This window comes from Maylandia zebra, linkage group LG23 (assembly GCF_041146795.1).
Source record: "Maylandia zebra isolate NMK-2024a linkage group LG23, Mzebra_GT3a, whole genome shotgun sequence".
Lineage (NCBI taxonomy): Eukaryota > Metazoa > Chordata > Actinopteri > Cichliformes > Cichlidae > Maylandia > Maylandia zebra.
In genome coordinates, this window is record NC_135188.1 from 18,934,302 (window position 1) to 18,950,116 (window position 15,815).

The 15,815-nt window shown below is 36.7% G+C and overlaps 3 protein-coding genes across 6 annotated transcripts in view; 1 reads left to right on the forward strand and 2 right to left on the reverse strand.

Annotated features, from left to right (window-relative positions):
* Window positions 1–1,843: 1,843 nt before the first annotated feature.
* LOC143415215 (uncharacterized) lies at window positions 1,844–7,340 on the forward strand. The gene is made up of 13 exons (XM_076880797.1): window positions 1,844–2,292; window positions 2,647–2,684; window positions 2,982–3,066; window positions 3,166–3,256; window positions 3,396–3,484; window positions 3,565–3,692; window positions 3,787–3,838; window positions 5,159–5,256; window positions 5,359–5,495; window positions 5,579–5,644; window positions 5,832–5,878; window positions 6,044–6,192; window positions 6,911–7,340. The coding sequence occupies exons 2-13, from the start codon at window positions 2,660–2,662 to the stop codon at window positions 7,231–7,233; spliced, it is 1,290 nt and encodes a 429-aa protein (XP_076736912.1). The 5' UTR covers window positions 1,844–2,292; window positions 2,647–2,659; the 3' UTR covers window positions 7,234–7,340.
* Window positions 7,239–10,250, reverse strand: LOC106674948 (uncharacterized). Its single transcript, XM_076880798.1, has 5 exons — window positions 9,878–10,250; window positions 9,486–9,678; window positions 9,237–9,369; window positions 8,460–8,567; window positions 7,239–7,894 (listed from the first exon to the last, which is right to left on the reverse strand). Exons 1-5 carry the CDS (start codon window positions 10,008–10,010, stop codon window positions 7,457–7,459), a joined length of 1,005 nt encoding a protein of 334 aa, XP_076736913.1. The 5' UTR covers window positions 10,011–10,250; the 3' UTR covers window positions 7,239–7,456.
* A 926-nt stretch (window positions 10,251–11,176) lies between these two features.
* Window positions 11,177–15,815, reverse strand: part of LOC101463721 (uncharacterized) — a 32,694-nt gene continuing 28,055 nt past the window's right edge. For 2 of the 4 annotated variants that reach the window (XM_076880796.1, XM_076880793.1), the window contains 2 exons: window positions 11,335–13,994; window positions 11,177–11,240 (listed from right to left, as the gene is read on the reverse strand). The gene's annotated coding sequence lies outside the window, so the exon portion shown is untranslated. Of the gene's footprint in view, window positions 11,241–11,334; window positions 13,995–15,815 lie in introns of those variants that run through there. The other 2 variants (XM_076880794.1, XM_076880795.1) reach the window with 2 other exon arrangements.

Sequence of the window (15,815 nt, forward strand, 5' to 3'; positions counted from 1 at the left end):
AAAGCCCGAGACCTGCATGCAAAACAATAGAACATGATCCATCAACTTTGCTTTAAAGAAGAATTTTGGGGTTGAGAAGCCATTTGAGTCACGACTGACATTTTGAAACAGTTGTTTTGGATTCAAGCATTCTAAAGTGACAAACATACACCAAGCTTAAACATATATGAAAACAAGTATCAGTGGTTGTACTATCAACTACAGTTAGTACAAATCATTTAGTTCATAGCAACAAACAGAAAATTCAAGTACTTAAAAAGAGAAAACAAAGACAGATTTTAAGAGGCTGTTTTGCAGATGAGAACTTCTATTCTCTTTATTTCATCAGTCATAATAATTTGTCTCTCTGTTAGCACCTGGTTCATAAAACGGGAAGTCGTGAATTTTTTATAAATGATTGCTTTCATGTAAGTTAACATCTTGTGCAAACATAACAGCAAATGAATGAAATTTTCAAAACTTTCTCAGTGTAATTTACATAATATTATAATACCTCGTCAAAACCATAACTTCTTGGGGAAAGCTAGTAACTTGTCAGTACAAAAAATACCTGATTTGACCACCAACACCTTCTCAGAACAAGTCAGTCACCTGTCTGAATAACACAGTAACTTGTAACCTGTAAAATAATGTTTTACTTTGGCAGAACAATAATAGTTACTTGAAACACGATAGGAATTTGTTCAAGCAAGATAGTAAGATACTGCCTTAAGAAAACAAAAAGTACTATATTTATCAGAAACATAACACCTTGGTAGAAAACAATGTGTTGAAATAAGATAGTAACTTGTGCAAATACAATAATAAGAATATTAATTTCTTGAGAAAAGGAGAGGAATTTACAGTCATGAGAAGAAGAAAGTTTTCACAGAAGTGTAGTTTTGTGAAAAACCAAGTGAACCCAATGATTTACTGGCTTCTAGAGGGGGATTCTACAAGATGTATGGATGGAACTTAAAGTAATCGGTTACTGTTTGACATTATCATGTCCCATCATTGTGTAAGAATTTTGGCCCACTCCTTTTCTTTGATGGTGCTTCAGCTCATTGAGTTTTGCACAGCTCTCTTAAAGCCCCACAACAGGATTTCAAACAGGTTGAGGTATGGACTTTGCCTGGATCATTGCAACACCTTCATTATTTTCTTTTTCAGCCATTCTGTTGGAGATTTGCTGTGTTTGAGATCATTGTCTTGCTGCATGATCCAACTTAAGTGCTGGACAGATGATTTGACTTTAGAATACTTTGGCAGGCAGACAAGTTCATGGTCACCTCAATGACTGCAAGGCCCCCATGTCAAGTGTCTGCAAAACAAGCCCAAATCAACACCCTTCCACCACTGTGTTGACGGCTGGTATGAGGTGTTTGTGCTGAGGTGCTATGATTGGTTTTCTCCAAACATGATGCAGTGCATAATGGGTAAAAATCTCCACTTTGGTCTTGTCTGTCCAAAGGACATTGTTCCAGGAGTCTTGTTGTTTGATCAGATGCAACTTTCCAAACCTAAGCTATGCTGCCATAATCTTTTTAGAGAGAAGAGTCTTTCTTCTTTCTAAAAAGATTTGCTGAGATGTCCACTCCTCTAAAGATTGTAACATTGTGTTAACATACATCTGAATGCCCAAGACAAGTAAAATGCCCAAACTTTTGCTTTTGAAGAGGTCACACTCACTAAGGATCACTGACTAAAATGCATTTAATTAGCAGCACCTGTCTGCTACTTACCCTCAAGAATAGATAGTCTGGAAGAAGACAGTACCTGCAGTACGGTGTACATTTTAGGACATCGTCAGGTATCAGACAAAAAATTGTCAGGTGTCAGTTGTCAAAAAAAAAGTTGTCAGGTATCAGAAAAAAAATTGTCAGGTGTCAGAAAAAAAATTGTCAGGTGTCAGTTGTCAAAAAAAAAAAAAGTCAGGTATCAGAAAAAAAATTGTCAGGTGTCAGAAAAAAAGTTGTCAGGTGTCAGAAAAAAAATTGTCAGGTGTCAGTTGTCCAAAAAAAAAAAAGTCAGGTATCAGAAAAAAAATTGTCAGGTGTCAGAAAAAAAGTTGTCAGGTGTCAGAAAAAAAGTTGTCAGGTGTCAGACAAAAAAGTTGTCAGGTGTCAGAAAAAAAATTGTCAGGTATCAGAACACAAGGTACCAGAGAGAAAATCTTCCTGCAGGTGGCGCTGTTGTCATGTCCCACCCGAATTGATTTCCAAATACGTCATCAACGTGTGACCGTGGGAGAGCGTAAGGTCATTGACCTCACCGGAGTTTTACCGTGGTTCAGGCTCCTAACGACACAAGGTAAGTTTAACTTTTTCTCCCTTTTGTTCATATTTTTGCCACAGTTGTGTTATATTAAGTTGCAGTTATGTTGTGAAAGTTACATATCAGAGACGGAAAGCCAGTTTTGTACGAAACCAAATCAGTACTATTTTTGTCTGGCTAATTCATTCTAGCTAGCGACAGTGGTGAAACGTGATTCAAATTTAAACTGTTCAGTAATTGTTTTGTATACATTTCAGCAAATGGACAAGCTGAAAGCTTACGAGCAGCCTGCATCCTTTCTGTCGCTCTTTTTCTTTATTTCTCTTTTCTATATTGCTACTGTCGGGATATTTTTTGATCCTGATTTTTTTTTTCTGTTATTGTTTTTAGACTTTGCTGCAATATGTCATCTGACGATGATGAAAGGAGTATCCGACTCTGGCTGGTTCCCATGACTGTACCAAAAATACTTTTTTTTTTTATTAAAAAAAGAGCATTAAAAATAAATGACTAAAGTACAACTTATTTATTAACTACTGTTCACCTATTTAATATCAAAGAAGTGTATTTTTTGCTACACGTTTTATTTGTGGGCACTGAATTGACGATGCTTTTAGTGTAATTGCCACATAAAAAGATTTAGTACTTTACTGGTTAATTACTTATGTTCAGTGTAAGAGGTGGGTGATCAATTAGACTGTTGTTGTTACACTTAACCTTTCAAGATATGATGATAATAACATTGTTCAACAAAGGCTTAAAACAAAAGGAAATCAGCTGTGCACTGAATTCATATGGGCATAAAATAAGGTAAGTCTGCATTTCAACAGTTTCCGTGACAACTCTCTAAAATGACAAAACATGCAGTTTGCATTCAATATAATGTAAGTCTGTGTTGTCTTTTAACAGTGAGAGGCATCTGAGACGAGTTTTAAAACTTCTAGGGTTGAAGCGAAGATGCCCCCAACGACCTTTTACTGAAATCCACAAAGCTGTGGAGGTAAGCGTTAAAACATCAGTGCAAAAAATATATATTTTCCTGAAGTCTGTGTCATGAGCTATTGTAGAAACAATAAATGTTATTTTCTGTAGTGATTAAAAAAAAAAAACATTCAATTGTCTGTTTGTTTGTTTTTTAGAGTGAGATGAAACAGTGGTCTCCTGAACAAGGAATCAGGGCAATGGTAAAGCGGGTAAGGGATGTCAGAGGAGTGCGGCCTTGTTACAGGTTGGTTAAATAGTGTGTATATAATCAAGTATTCTCTTGTTTTACTGTTGAGCTCATAGTAAAATCTATTGTTACTGTAGAGACGATGTTGCTAATATAATGAGGTATATGGATGCAAGTGGTCTTCAGAGGAGATCTCCTGGAAAGAAGAAAATTCCCCGTCGGAATTACATCAGCCGTGGTCCAAATGACACATGGCACATTGATGGTATTTATTTTATCTTTTCAATTAACCTTCCAAACATGTTTTGATGGTACTTCTGTTGAAACAAATTGTAATTATTATTTGTTGTTTCATATAGGCAATGATAAACTGAAGTTCTTTGGAATGTGGATACATTTGGGGATTGATGGGTAGGTTTGAATATGGCATTCGCTACTTAATTTATTATATTCAGTGATAGTACAAAGTTGCTTCAAGATAAGGATGTGCGGTAAACTGAGGTGTTATCTCTCCTGAGGAGTCTAGGGCAGGGATGGGCAAGTCCAGGCCTCGAGGGCCGGTGTCCTGCAGGTTTTAGATGTGTCCTTGATCCACAGCTGATTCAAATGGCTAAATTACCCTCACAACATGTTTTGTAGTTCTCCAGAGGCCTGGTAATGAACTAATCATTTTATTCAAGTGTGTTTACCCAGGGTGGTATCTAAAACATGCAGGACACTGGCCCTCGAGGTCTGGATTTGGCCAAGCCTGGTCTAAGGGACCAAGATAAAGTATGAATAGTGAAGGAGTATTCAAGATGGCGGTTTTTAAAAGGCTTATTTCCTGCTAGTCTTAAAGTTCCATTTCAGACTGGCAGTTAATTTCAGGGAGGGCCAAGACCAACACAACAAACAAAACATCCCTGATATAAAGTAAACAGAATTTAACTCCAAAGAAAATAAAATGTACAATTTACGATAACCTACCTAACCAACACATAAACAGGAGAATACAAGGGATTACAAAACAAAAGGCAGCTCTCCCCTCGCGTCAGTCTGAACACAGTCAAGAGTCACATTCAATTCCAAAGGCATGTAAGCCTACACAACTATGGCAGTCAAATTGGCCGGAGGAACCAGAAACAACGCCTAGACATAATACAATGGAAAACCAGCATACTCTTTGTCAGGGGAAGACATTTGTTCAAACACAAGCAAGAGAAATAAGACACTGCAGACCAAACTCAGAGTGTATAAGAGCGTGCGCACGGGTGAGTGTCTCTGAGGAACACACACACCGAATGCAGGCTTGCTTCCTTTATTTATAGGAAAAAGCAGGTTACATAGTACTTTCTCTTTTGTGAGAAGTCGAAGAGAGGTTAGGCATTAGATCAGCTTATCTGATCTTTCACACACTGGGGTAAGAATACAGAAGTATATCATGCTTTATCTGACATCACAGACACTGAAGTAAAGAATGCATCATTATATCATGTTTGTCAAACATCTCAGACACTGAGGTAAGGAATGCATCATGTTTTCCTTTCAATAGACTTGGTTAGGTGATTCTTCAACAATAGGCTTGGTTATGTGAAAATATATGAACACTTGAATATAAGGCACACTTGATTATATTGTATTTCATAAAAATCCTCTGTCACTCTTGGGGAATGTAACAAAAACCAAACATAGTGCCAAAACATGATTAAATCATATGTACAAGTGGCCACTTTTCTGTTTCTTTCTTTTCAGATTTTCCAGGAAGGTTCTATGGCTAAAGGTGGGCACATCCAACCGCAAACAAAACTTTGTGGCCAGATACTTCTTTGAGGCTGTTCAAGAACAGGGTGGTATGCAATATACTAAAAAAATGGGGGGTTAAAAAAGATTACATTTTGTTAATAAATTTATTTTTTCATCATTCACTAATTATCTTCAGTTTGTGTCTTTAGGCTGTCCTCAAATGATTCGGGGGGACAGAGGAAAGGAGAACCTTGTTGTGGGTCAAATGCAGATGGCATTTCACATGCGAGATCTTGGGAATCAGGCATGGAGGTGCTTCAGAATGGGGACATCAGTGCACAACCAGGTATGTCTTTAAGCTGGTAAATGACTATTTCTAAAGTAACAACCTGACAACAAAACTGATAATGTCATGTTTCTGTTGTTTAGAGAGCTGAATGTTTCAACAGTATTTTAAAGCGGACATGGATTAAGAAATGGCTGACAACATTTGAGGTAAAGCAAATCTTTCACCTGTAAAACCTATTAACAAAGACTAGCCATCAAAATTTCGTTAAACATACGATGGATTAGTTTATCTGAAAACACAAGGCCAGAATCTGTGTTTATGTACATCTGTACCTTTTCACTAATGAAATTCTCACCTTCACAACTTATGTCTTTTTCAAAACAACATGCGTAGGCCATGATGGAGTCTGGGATCCTTGAACTGGACAATCCTGTGCACATGTAAGTCAATATTTTTAGACATGAAAAATAATCAAGCAGCAGTATGAAAGTATGTGGTCTAGGAATGCCTTTGTTTTTTGAGTACTGATTAAAATTTAGCTTTTACTTATTCTACCTCAAAGAAGCAGATGAACATATTAATTTTTTAATTCTCCTTTTTCATAGCAACTGCTTGCAGTACTCACACTTGCCACTGCTTCAAAGAGACTTAAAAACGGAGCAAACAGTTTGGAACACCCATGACATCCGCAAGCAACGCAATGCACCTGGTCCATTTGGGAAACCCGACCTTCTGTTTACCTCACCACCTCCTGGTATGTCATTTGAAAGCCTGTGGGGTTTTATTTTTTTGTTTGTTTTTTAACTTTCATTAGTTTACTTTTACTTTGATATAGCACTCTTCACAGGATAAAAACCACAAAGTGGCTTCACAATAATATAAAACAGATGAACATAAAACAGCACAATCGAACATACAGAATAAATGCAATCAAGGAAACGTAATGATGGAGGCAGAGCATTCCATGACCTGGGAGCCACCGCTTTGGAGAATCTCTTGCCTCTGGTCTTCTGGTGGGACTACTAACAGCCATTGATTAGATGATCACAGGCTGGGAGAGGGAGCGTGGGGTTCTATAAGATCAGAAATTAAGGCAGGAGCTTCACGATTCGGAGCATTGAAAGTCATTACTAAAATTTTAAAATGAATTTTCTAAAATATACTGGAAGCCAGTGTAATGAGCGTAAAACTGTTATAATGTGCTTTCTCTTTTGTGTCTTCCGAAGAAGCCTACTTGTAGTACAATAAGAGATTTCTGAATTTCTACTGTCAATACTAAAATGGCTTCATATTGACACCTTTAACTAAAAATTTATCTAAATGTTTGAGTGATATTTCCATCTTTAAGTTTCTGTAATAACATCTGTAAACACTGACTGCTTCTTATACAGGTTCTAGAACAGCTTTGTCATTATTCATTTATTTTTAACATTCAAAGTGAACATCTTTTCAATATTGTCTTTCATTCGCAGGATATGGCAATGTGCTGCACATTGTTGACCCAGACCTTTTAGACTATGCCAAGCAATTAATCTGTGAGAGGGAAGAGCCTTCACTGGTAGCAAACCAGGAATTCAGAGACATGTGCCAGAACATTTTAGAAAACAGCCAGTTTCCCTGCACACCTGATGGTTGCCTTGCTGCATACCTCATGCTAGTCCAAGAGCTCACAACTGCCATGAACAGAAATGCAGTTCCTACACCTTCTACGTTTGCCGAGGCAAATGACATATACATCTTTCTGAAGAGAGAGAGGATGGAAGGTGCACCAGTAAACATTTCCAATGACCAATAAAATCATACAACAGTGTTTGTTAACATTTATTTATCCTTGTTTAAAATCAACAGGTAATTTGAAAACTGTCTGACCAACAAAATGTACAATAAAATTTTGAAATACAATTGACAAGGTGCCATCTTTCATAATGATTCAGTGTTTCATTTACCACAACTTTTGTTAACAAAATGTAGAACATAATTCACATTGAAAGACTTTTGAACTGCAGACTGTAGCACCATTACCACTTGTAGCCATATCGGCTCGTAAGATCAAGGCCTGACTTGAGAAACTTAACAACATCAGATGCGGAAGGCCTTGAGTCTGGGTCATAGCTCACCAAACCACCAAGAAAACTGTTTTTGTCACTGAGATGTGATAGGGCATGTGGTGGGGTTTTGGTGGCCATTAGTGCAGCCAGTTCTCTTTGTTTTTTAACCATCCACGGAGCGGAACCCGTCAGGATCTCCAGATATGTGGCTCCGAGGGACCACATGTCTGTCTGGAACGAGGCCTCTTCAAACATCAGTATGCATTCAGGGGCCATGTAAAGATATGTGCCACCAGCTGGACCAGTAGCCTGGGCAGTGAACTTACTCCCTTGACGAAGCATCACAGTGTCTCTTATGTTTGCCATGCCCCAGTCTGTCAGGACTGCCTTTTTAGAAGGGTGGTGAACCTATAAGGTATACATATAAGAACTTACCAGGTTGTCTAAAATTTCACAAATGTTATCAAAAATGTCATTCCAAAGACCACAGCTCATAATTGGGGAAAAAAAAAAAAACCCTCAAAGCTTTTAGCACCCAGATCACCCAATCACTGCAGATTTATTCTGAGATTGTTTATTATACCAAACATTAAAATTAACAGATTGGTTAATGATCCAACCCGGTTTTATAGTCCTGTGCATTTTTTAATCCCCATTCCACTTAAGCAAGTGGTACAGACTAATAAAAGAATAGAAACTTTCAGTTTGTAAAGCCTAAACTTACAACATGTTTGGGAATTTTGTAGGTGTGCAAGAACCAACATATTAAAGAAAAATTGGACTATTAAAGAAACAATGTAAGGCTTCTTACTTTAAAAAAAAATCCTTTATATGAATATGCCAGAAAAGTTTCTCATTGTTCAAATGTAGTGTTTAATAGACTGAAGAGAATAAAGTTAAATAAATAATATACTATTTTTATTTTGATCTTCAAAAACAAAGTGGAGAAAAAGAAAAATACAGTATGGCTTACCATGACATTTGCTGGCTTTATATCCTGGTGAATGATTCTCTGTGCATGGATGTACTCTACTGCCATGGATAAGTCCAGTGATATGAAACCGGCATCATCCCCTTCAAGCTATCAAGACAATATATAATATTAATAAAACAATGCGTAGCCAGGTGTGACAATCTAACATGTCTACCACTGGAAATGTATTACTTCAAATAGGATTAGTATTCAAATGCAATTGCCATTTCAATTTCAATAAATTACAATGGGACCTAAGACCAACAAAGTCAATGTTTGGCGGTGACAATCAAAAAGCCCTGATTGCAGTCCTCTTGCGAAACTGTAAGCAGAGGTGAATGGTGTGTGTGAGCAAGGTGGCCAACCAATCTGACTCAGTTACACCAGTCCTGTCTGGAGGACTGGACAGAAATTCCTGAAAAATATTGTAAGAATATTGTAGAAGAAAACCTAAAATGTCTGGACCTCATCCAAGTAAAAACAGCAATTCTACCAAAACAGTAAGGGAGCTTATTATTAAAAATTTAAGATTATTCTTTTACTAAGTTGATACTTTTCTGGCATTTGACAATTAAAGATCATTTTGGTAATTCTAAATGGTTGAAAACATGAGAGAAAAATAAAGGAATCAGTCTTTTTATATGTTGTACACAAAGATGGTTTCAAGTACATATTTAAACAAATGCCAGCAATAAAAAGTTCTTTTTTAATATGAGGGTATTAAGATAATTAACATCTACCTAAATGTATTAAACATAAAGTTATGAGTATTGGTACCTTCACCAAGCAGCTGTCTGTGTGAAGCACTTGCTGCAGGGTTGCGCCATGAATGTATTCAGCTGCCAACAAAAAGCAGGACTCAGTGCGGGCAACTGCCATGAGTCTGACGATGTTGGGGTGAGACAGTCTCCTAATAAAACAGAAACATGTCCGAATAAAAAAAACAAAATAGAGGCATATTATGTTACAGCTTGAGGAAGAATCGATTTTGACAATGAAAAAAAAAAAGTGTGTCAAAGTTCTTACAGTGAAACATTTATCTCATGATGAATGTCGCTGTCCTCCATCCCTTGTTGGCCACACATGATCCTTTTAACAGCTGCTGGAGTACCATGAAAAGAACCTCTATATACCTTGCCAAATGTTCCTTCTCCCAGTAGATTGTCCTCACTGTATGTAATTAAAGCCTCTTCCACATATGGAACACGTGGAAGATACACTTGGGGATAAAAAAAAAAAACACAAAGTAACATCCATTAACATACAGCTACTGCTAATCATTCTTCTATTAACTGCTGGATCACTAATATCTAGGTTTACTCCAGGAACTTGAGTACCAAATAGTGAAGAATGAAAACCTTTATTTACAATTTTGTCTGATGATATGATGTTAGCCCTAAATGGGAAAGAATGCTTACATGATGGCGATTTTGGAGTTGGGTTGAAAGACTGTGCAAAATCTATCAAAAGCCCACTACTTCCAGCACCTTCAGATAGCTCTTCAGCTCCCTCCATAGCTTCTTTTGACTCAATAACTGCATGTGGTAACATGTCTTGGCTCACTGCTCCACCTGGACCTAGAGATGACCCTACATTTTCCTCCTTCCTTTGCTTGGACTGGCTTTTCTTTCTGACTCTCCCTGTTTCAAATTCAGCTGAGCTGGATGTTTCTGCATGGAAATCCTATGAACACATTCAGCCAAGATATACTTTTTGCAGGGTGCACTGTGAAAATATCCACATTTATGACAATGATAAGAAATTAATTGTTCTGTTCAAGATGAAGCCATGGTTTTACCTGTTCTGCAACACTTTGTCCTATGAGGGTTTCAGGAAGTTCATCTGCAGAATAAGATGCATATTATATACAGTAACTGTGCAATGACCAAGCATAGTAAACAAGTGTGTAAAGGTTGGAAATGTAATGCAAAACAAAAAAGAAGTCAATTTTAATGATTTAGTTAGATGTCCAGGCATTCACCTAAACTGCAATTTTCATCACCACCCACTTTAGTTACAGGGTCTTCATCTGTAAAATAACACATTAATTGCAATATATCTGAATAATGCCCAACATGGCCAGTGTACCATGTTCAATCATAACATCAAAAATATTCAATTTGGTTTGGGCAGGCACACACCTGAGATGGAACTTTGATCATCCAAACACACGACCTCTGTACAAAAAGTAAAATTATTTCATACCATACAAATTCGAGTGCTAGACAGTAGTTAATAGTAATATTGAACACTTTATTACCCAGTTGTCGTCGCCCGATGTATATTGTTCTTTTCCACATATGTGTAATATCAGAAACAGTTCCGTATTCTTTGTGGAACTCCTGCTTACTCCACCTGGTCCCGTCAGAATGGCAAAGAGTGAACTCACTCCCCTCAGTACGCTCTGGCCAGAAGCGTTCTTTGCCTATGGTAATTAAATCATCATAGGTTTCATGGCCTTGAAGAATGATTCGAGGTGGAGCTTCGTCCATTATTAACTTCTGGTACCGTCCACACTTTCTATGAGTTCTTGGCTTCCACTCCATGGGAGCCAGTCTGACCTAGCATCAAGGAAAAAAAGGGAAATTTATTAAAAAATAAGCCAAATTTAGAAAGTTATTTTTTAATATATTGCTGATAGTCATACAGGTAGCTTCACTTTTTAACTAACCTTCAATAATGATTTGGCATGGTCCAAACGTTTATCATTCAGTGGAAACTGCCTTTTCTTTACTTGAGGCTGTAGTAGTTTCTTGGCTTTACCAAAGGCCTCTGCTGCACCTGTAATGGATGAAGCTGAAAGTTAATCAAACTGATCCACAGCGAGTTCTATATTACAAATGACCTTGAAGCAAAATAATTGTGGTTTTCTTACTGAGAAATTCATTGCCACGTGTTGAAGTAGTGTCATCTGCAATATAAATAGGGCATTGATGTGAAACATGTGGTTTATAGAATTCTACTACAATCACAGACTACTGCACAGTCATCTGCTTTCAAAATGTATTGCATCTATTAATAAAGTGGTTATTCAATCATAACCTGCTAAGCATATCATGTTAAATAAAGGAGATTGTTTTGCATGTTGTTCAAAAGTATCAAAACCTACCTGATTTTTCTGCTGTCAGGAGCTTTTTTATGTTGTTATCAAAGCCTTTTTGGGTAATCTCACCTTCAAATAAAATTTTAAAAGGGTAAGTAGTTATAGATTGACTGTAGGAGACAGATCCTACATGACTATCTAACTTTTAAATTGCAATCTTTTAATTTTGTGAGAAATTTAACTTTTGTCATTTTTATTTATTTATTTATTTTTTAAATCGGGCACTCCAACAATATCATAAAGTAATAACTATATACATCTGTTAACATGCATATTAATAAAGAGAAGTAAATATGAATACCATACATGTTAAATAATTAAAGCATGATATTGTCAGGGTTCTTTGCAGTTAAAAAAATTAACTTGCAAGCATTACCAAAAAGTTTAATAAAGTGTTGGATTACCATTTTCAAGGTCTTTTTTAAGCTGCTCGTAAGCTTTCAGCTTGTCCATTTGCTGAAATGTATACAAAACAATTACTGAACAGTTTAAATTTGAATCACGTTTCACCACTGTCGCTAGCTAGAATGAATTAGCCAGACAAAAATAGTACTGATTTGGTTTCGTACAAAACTGGCTTTCCGTCTCTGATATGTAACTTTCACAACATAACTGCAACTTAATATAACACAACTGTGGCAAAAATATGAACAAAAGGGAGAAAAAGTTAAACTTACCTTGTGTCGTTAGGAGCCTGAACCACGGTAAAACTCCGGTGAGGTCAATGACCTTACGCTCTCCCACGGTCACACGTTGATGACGTATTTGGAAATCAATTCGGGTGGGACATGACAACAGCGCCACCTGCAGGAAGATTTTCTCTCTGGTACCTTGTGTTCTGATACCTGACAATTTTTTTTCTGACACCTGACAACTTTTTTGTCTGACACCTGACAACTTTTTTTCTGACACCTGACAACTTTTTTTCTGACACCTGACAATTTTTTTTCTGATACCTGACTTTTTTTTTTTTGACAACTGACACCTGACAATTTTTTGTCTGACACCTGACAACTTTTTTTCTGACACCTGACAACTTTTTTTCTGACACCTGACAATTTTTTTTCTGATACCTGACTTTTTTTTTTTTGACAACTGACACCTGACAATTTTTTGTCTGACACCTGACAACTTTTTTTCTGACACCTGACAATTTTTTTTCTGATACCTGACTTTTTTTTTTTTTGACAACTGACACCTGACAATTTTTTTTCTGACACCTGACAACTTTTTTTCTGACACCTGACAATTTTTTTTCTGATACCTGACTTTTTTTTTTTTGACAACTGACACCTGACAATTTTTTTTCTGACACCTGACAACTTTTTTTCTGACACCTGACAATTTTTTTTCTGATACCTGACTTTTTTTTTTTTTGACAACTGACACCTGACAATTTTTTTTCTGACACCTGACAATTTTTTTTCTGATACCTGACAATTTTTTTTTTCACAACTGACACCTGACAATTTTTTGTCTGATACCTGACAATTTTTTTTTTGACAACTGACACCTGACAATTTTTTGTCTGATACCTGACAATTTTTTTTTTTGACAACTGACACCTGACAATTTTTTGTCCGATACCTGACGATGTCCTAAAATGTACACCGTAGTACTGCAGTGACTTATGACTTGTCAGAACATGACGGTGCCTTCTCTGAAGAAGAGAATAACTTTTTGGAGAATGATAACTTTCTTGAACTTCACAAAGATATACAACACAATGACAGGCTATGCATGTTCAATACATCAGTTAATGTTCCAGCAAGCACTGACTAACAAATGTAAACATTCCCATTTGCAAAGTGACTGATTGGGTGAACATGAAGCAGAAGGAAAAAAAAAAGGAATTTTGCTGATTCAAGCATGGTTTTATAGTGATGTATATATTTAAAACAAGGGCTCTGAGATTCTACACATCATATCCCAGAAAAAGCTACCAGAGCAGCAAAGGCACTGATGGGGATGAGCGTTGCAAGTCACAGCTGTCCGAAAAACCACGTCAGAAAAACAGAAATTAATACCAAAAGACATATATTAAAATAATGTTACTGGTGCAAAAATTAAAAACTATACTTCAGACGCGCTTCTTTAATATGACAGCAGTGACAGGCAAGTTGGGATATTATCAGAAACCCTTGAATTTAAGCTAAGGTGAAAGCGTAAGACAGAGGTATGCAGCTGTGAAACTGTTGAGAGGTTAAAAAGCAGTTACTGAAGTCTTTGTACAGAATAAATAAGCAACACAGTGAATACAGGAAAAGTTGAAGTTTCAAGGTAAGAGAAGAGGCAACCTCAAGGATCCCAAGTTCATTTCAAGGTCCCTCAGAAGTAAAACACTGTTCTTAGAAAATAAACTCCAAGATTGTTGAACATTTGGTCACCTTCATCTCTACTCCCTTCCTCAACACACAGACGAAGGCAGGTTTCTGTAGAGAAATTAGGACATTTATGCAGGTCAATGAAACGTTTTTCATCACATAAACAACTAAACTAAGCTTTTATTGTGCAGGAATGTCAGCAAATCTAAGAAGAAAATCTGAGGAGTTAAACAATTCCCAAGCTGAGATGTTTGCAGTGATGCTAATCCCTTTCAGCCACTCTAGATAAAGTCTTACTCTTAAGGAAATACATGGTGAGAATTGTTCTCTACATTTCCATCAAATACTCATTCTTTGGTCAAGACTGGGAGGTCAGGAGATACTTTTGGTTCTATGTATAGTTAGACTCTGAGACAACTTTTGCTGTTTTAGCTATTTACAAAAGAATGTTAAAGTTCTTGTAAGAGTTCACTTTTTGAGGGGTTTAATAGAAATAAAGCAAGAACCATTGAAGAATTAAATGTATTTGTATACATAGTCGACTGTTTTCAGACACTCAAATGCAGCTGAGCAAAACAATGAAAAGCTGGACAAAATTCATAATGTGTGTTCTTCTTCATTTAAGCAGATTGAAGATGTGGAGATGGTTCCAAGTGAGGAATTTGGAAGCTGCATCTGTGCAGCAAAACAGTATGTCCTCAGACTGCAAGTAAAATAAATCCATCAGAGAAAACAGTGGGAACATTGGGCAAGCATGAATCACAAATGTGTTCATTCAGAGAACAAAACAACACACTGGTAAGTTCACCAACATTAAAACCTGGACCTTCACAAAAGACAACAGAGGGTGATGAGTCCATCTCCATGGAAAATCCCTTCACAAGATCCAGGCAACCAGGAAGTAGGTACATGAATACAGAAAAATCACTTAATATAAAAAGATGAGTTCACAGGGAAAATCCAGAGGATTCCTGTATCGACAGAAGCATAGAGCTCAGGAACAGCGTTCTTTGGAAAAATGAATCAGAGATTAACCTCTAGCAGGAAAAGCTGGAGGTAACTTGGAACAAATCATGACCTGAAAGGCACAACACGAGCTGGAACACATTACAGTTGGAAAGCATAGATATTAATGGCTTCAAGTGGCGCTGCCGTTTAATGTTGATATGTTACAAGGCAGAAGAAAAAATATGTTATCTGTTCACATTAATCCAAATGTAGGGAAACAGTAGAATATTGAACAATTAGACCTGAACCCATTGGAGCTAAATTTCACTGTTGAAGACAAAACCAAAGCCAAAAAGAGCCGTGAATAAACAAAAAGTGAAGCAAAGAGGATATAACTTGTTTAGTCAATGAGTTCATTGTCCGCAAAGGATTTTCCAGAAAGGGTTACAAATCAACAATGTAGCCTTAGTTTTATTTGAGACCCTGAAAATAAAGGATGGTTTATGCACTGTTATTGTTAAACTGTTCAACTTAAAGTCTGAACTTTGAGTCTATATTAAATGGTAAATGGCCTGCATTTGTATAGCGCTTTTCTAGTCCATAGGACCCCAAAGCGCTTTACACTACATTCAGTCATTCACCCATTCACACACACATTCACACACTATATTAATCTTCATATTCATCATATAATCATCATATAACTTTAATATGTTCTGGGACAAAACTGAAATAACAAATTACATATTTCCCTAAGACATGGTCATCTTCATAGACACATCAAGAAATGTAGAAGTAACATTTATTTCAGCTGTACATGACCTGTACAGATGAAATCAGCTTAGCCAACATTTTCCTAGTGGCCCAATATTTTTCAGACTTTCCAAAACCAACGATTTGACTTTATTCCACTTTTGCTTTCAGACATTTTCACAGTTTGCCTGTTTTGTTACAAATCAGTAAACAAATTGGAAACAGCGG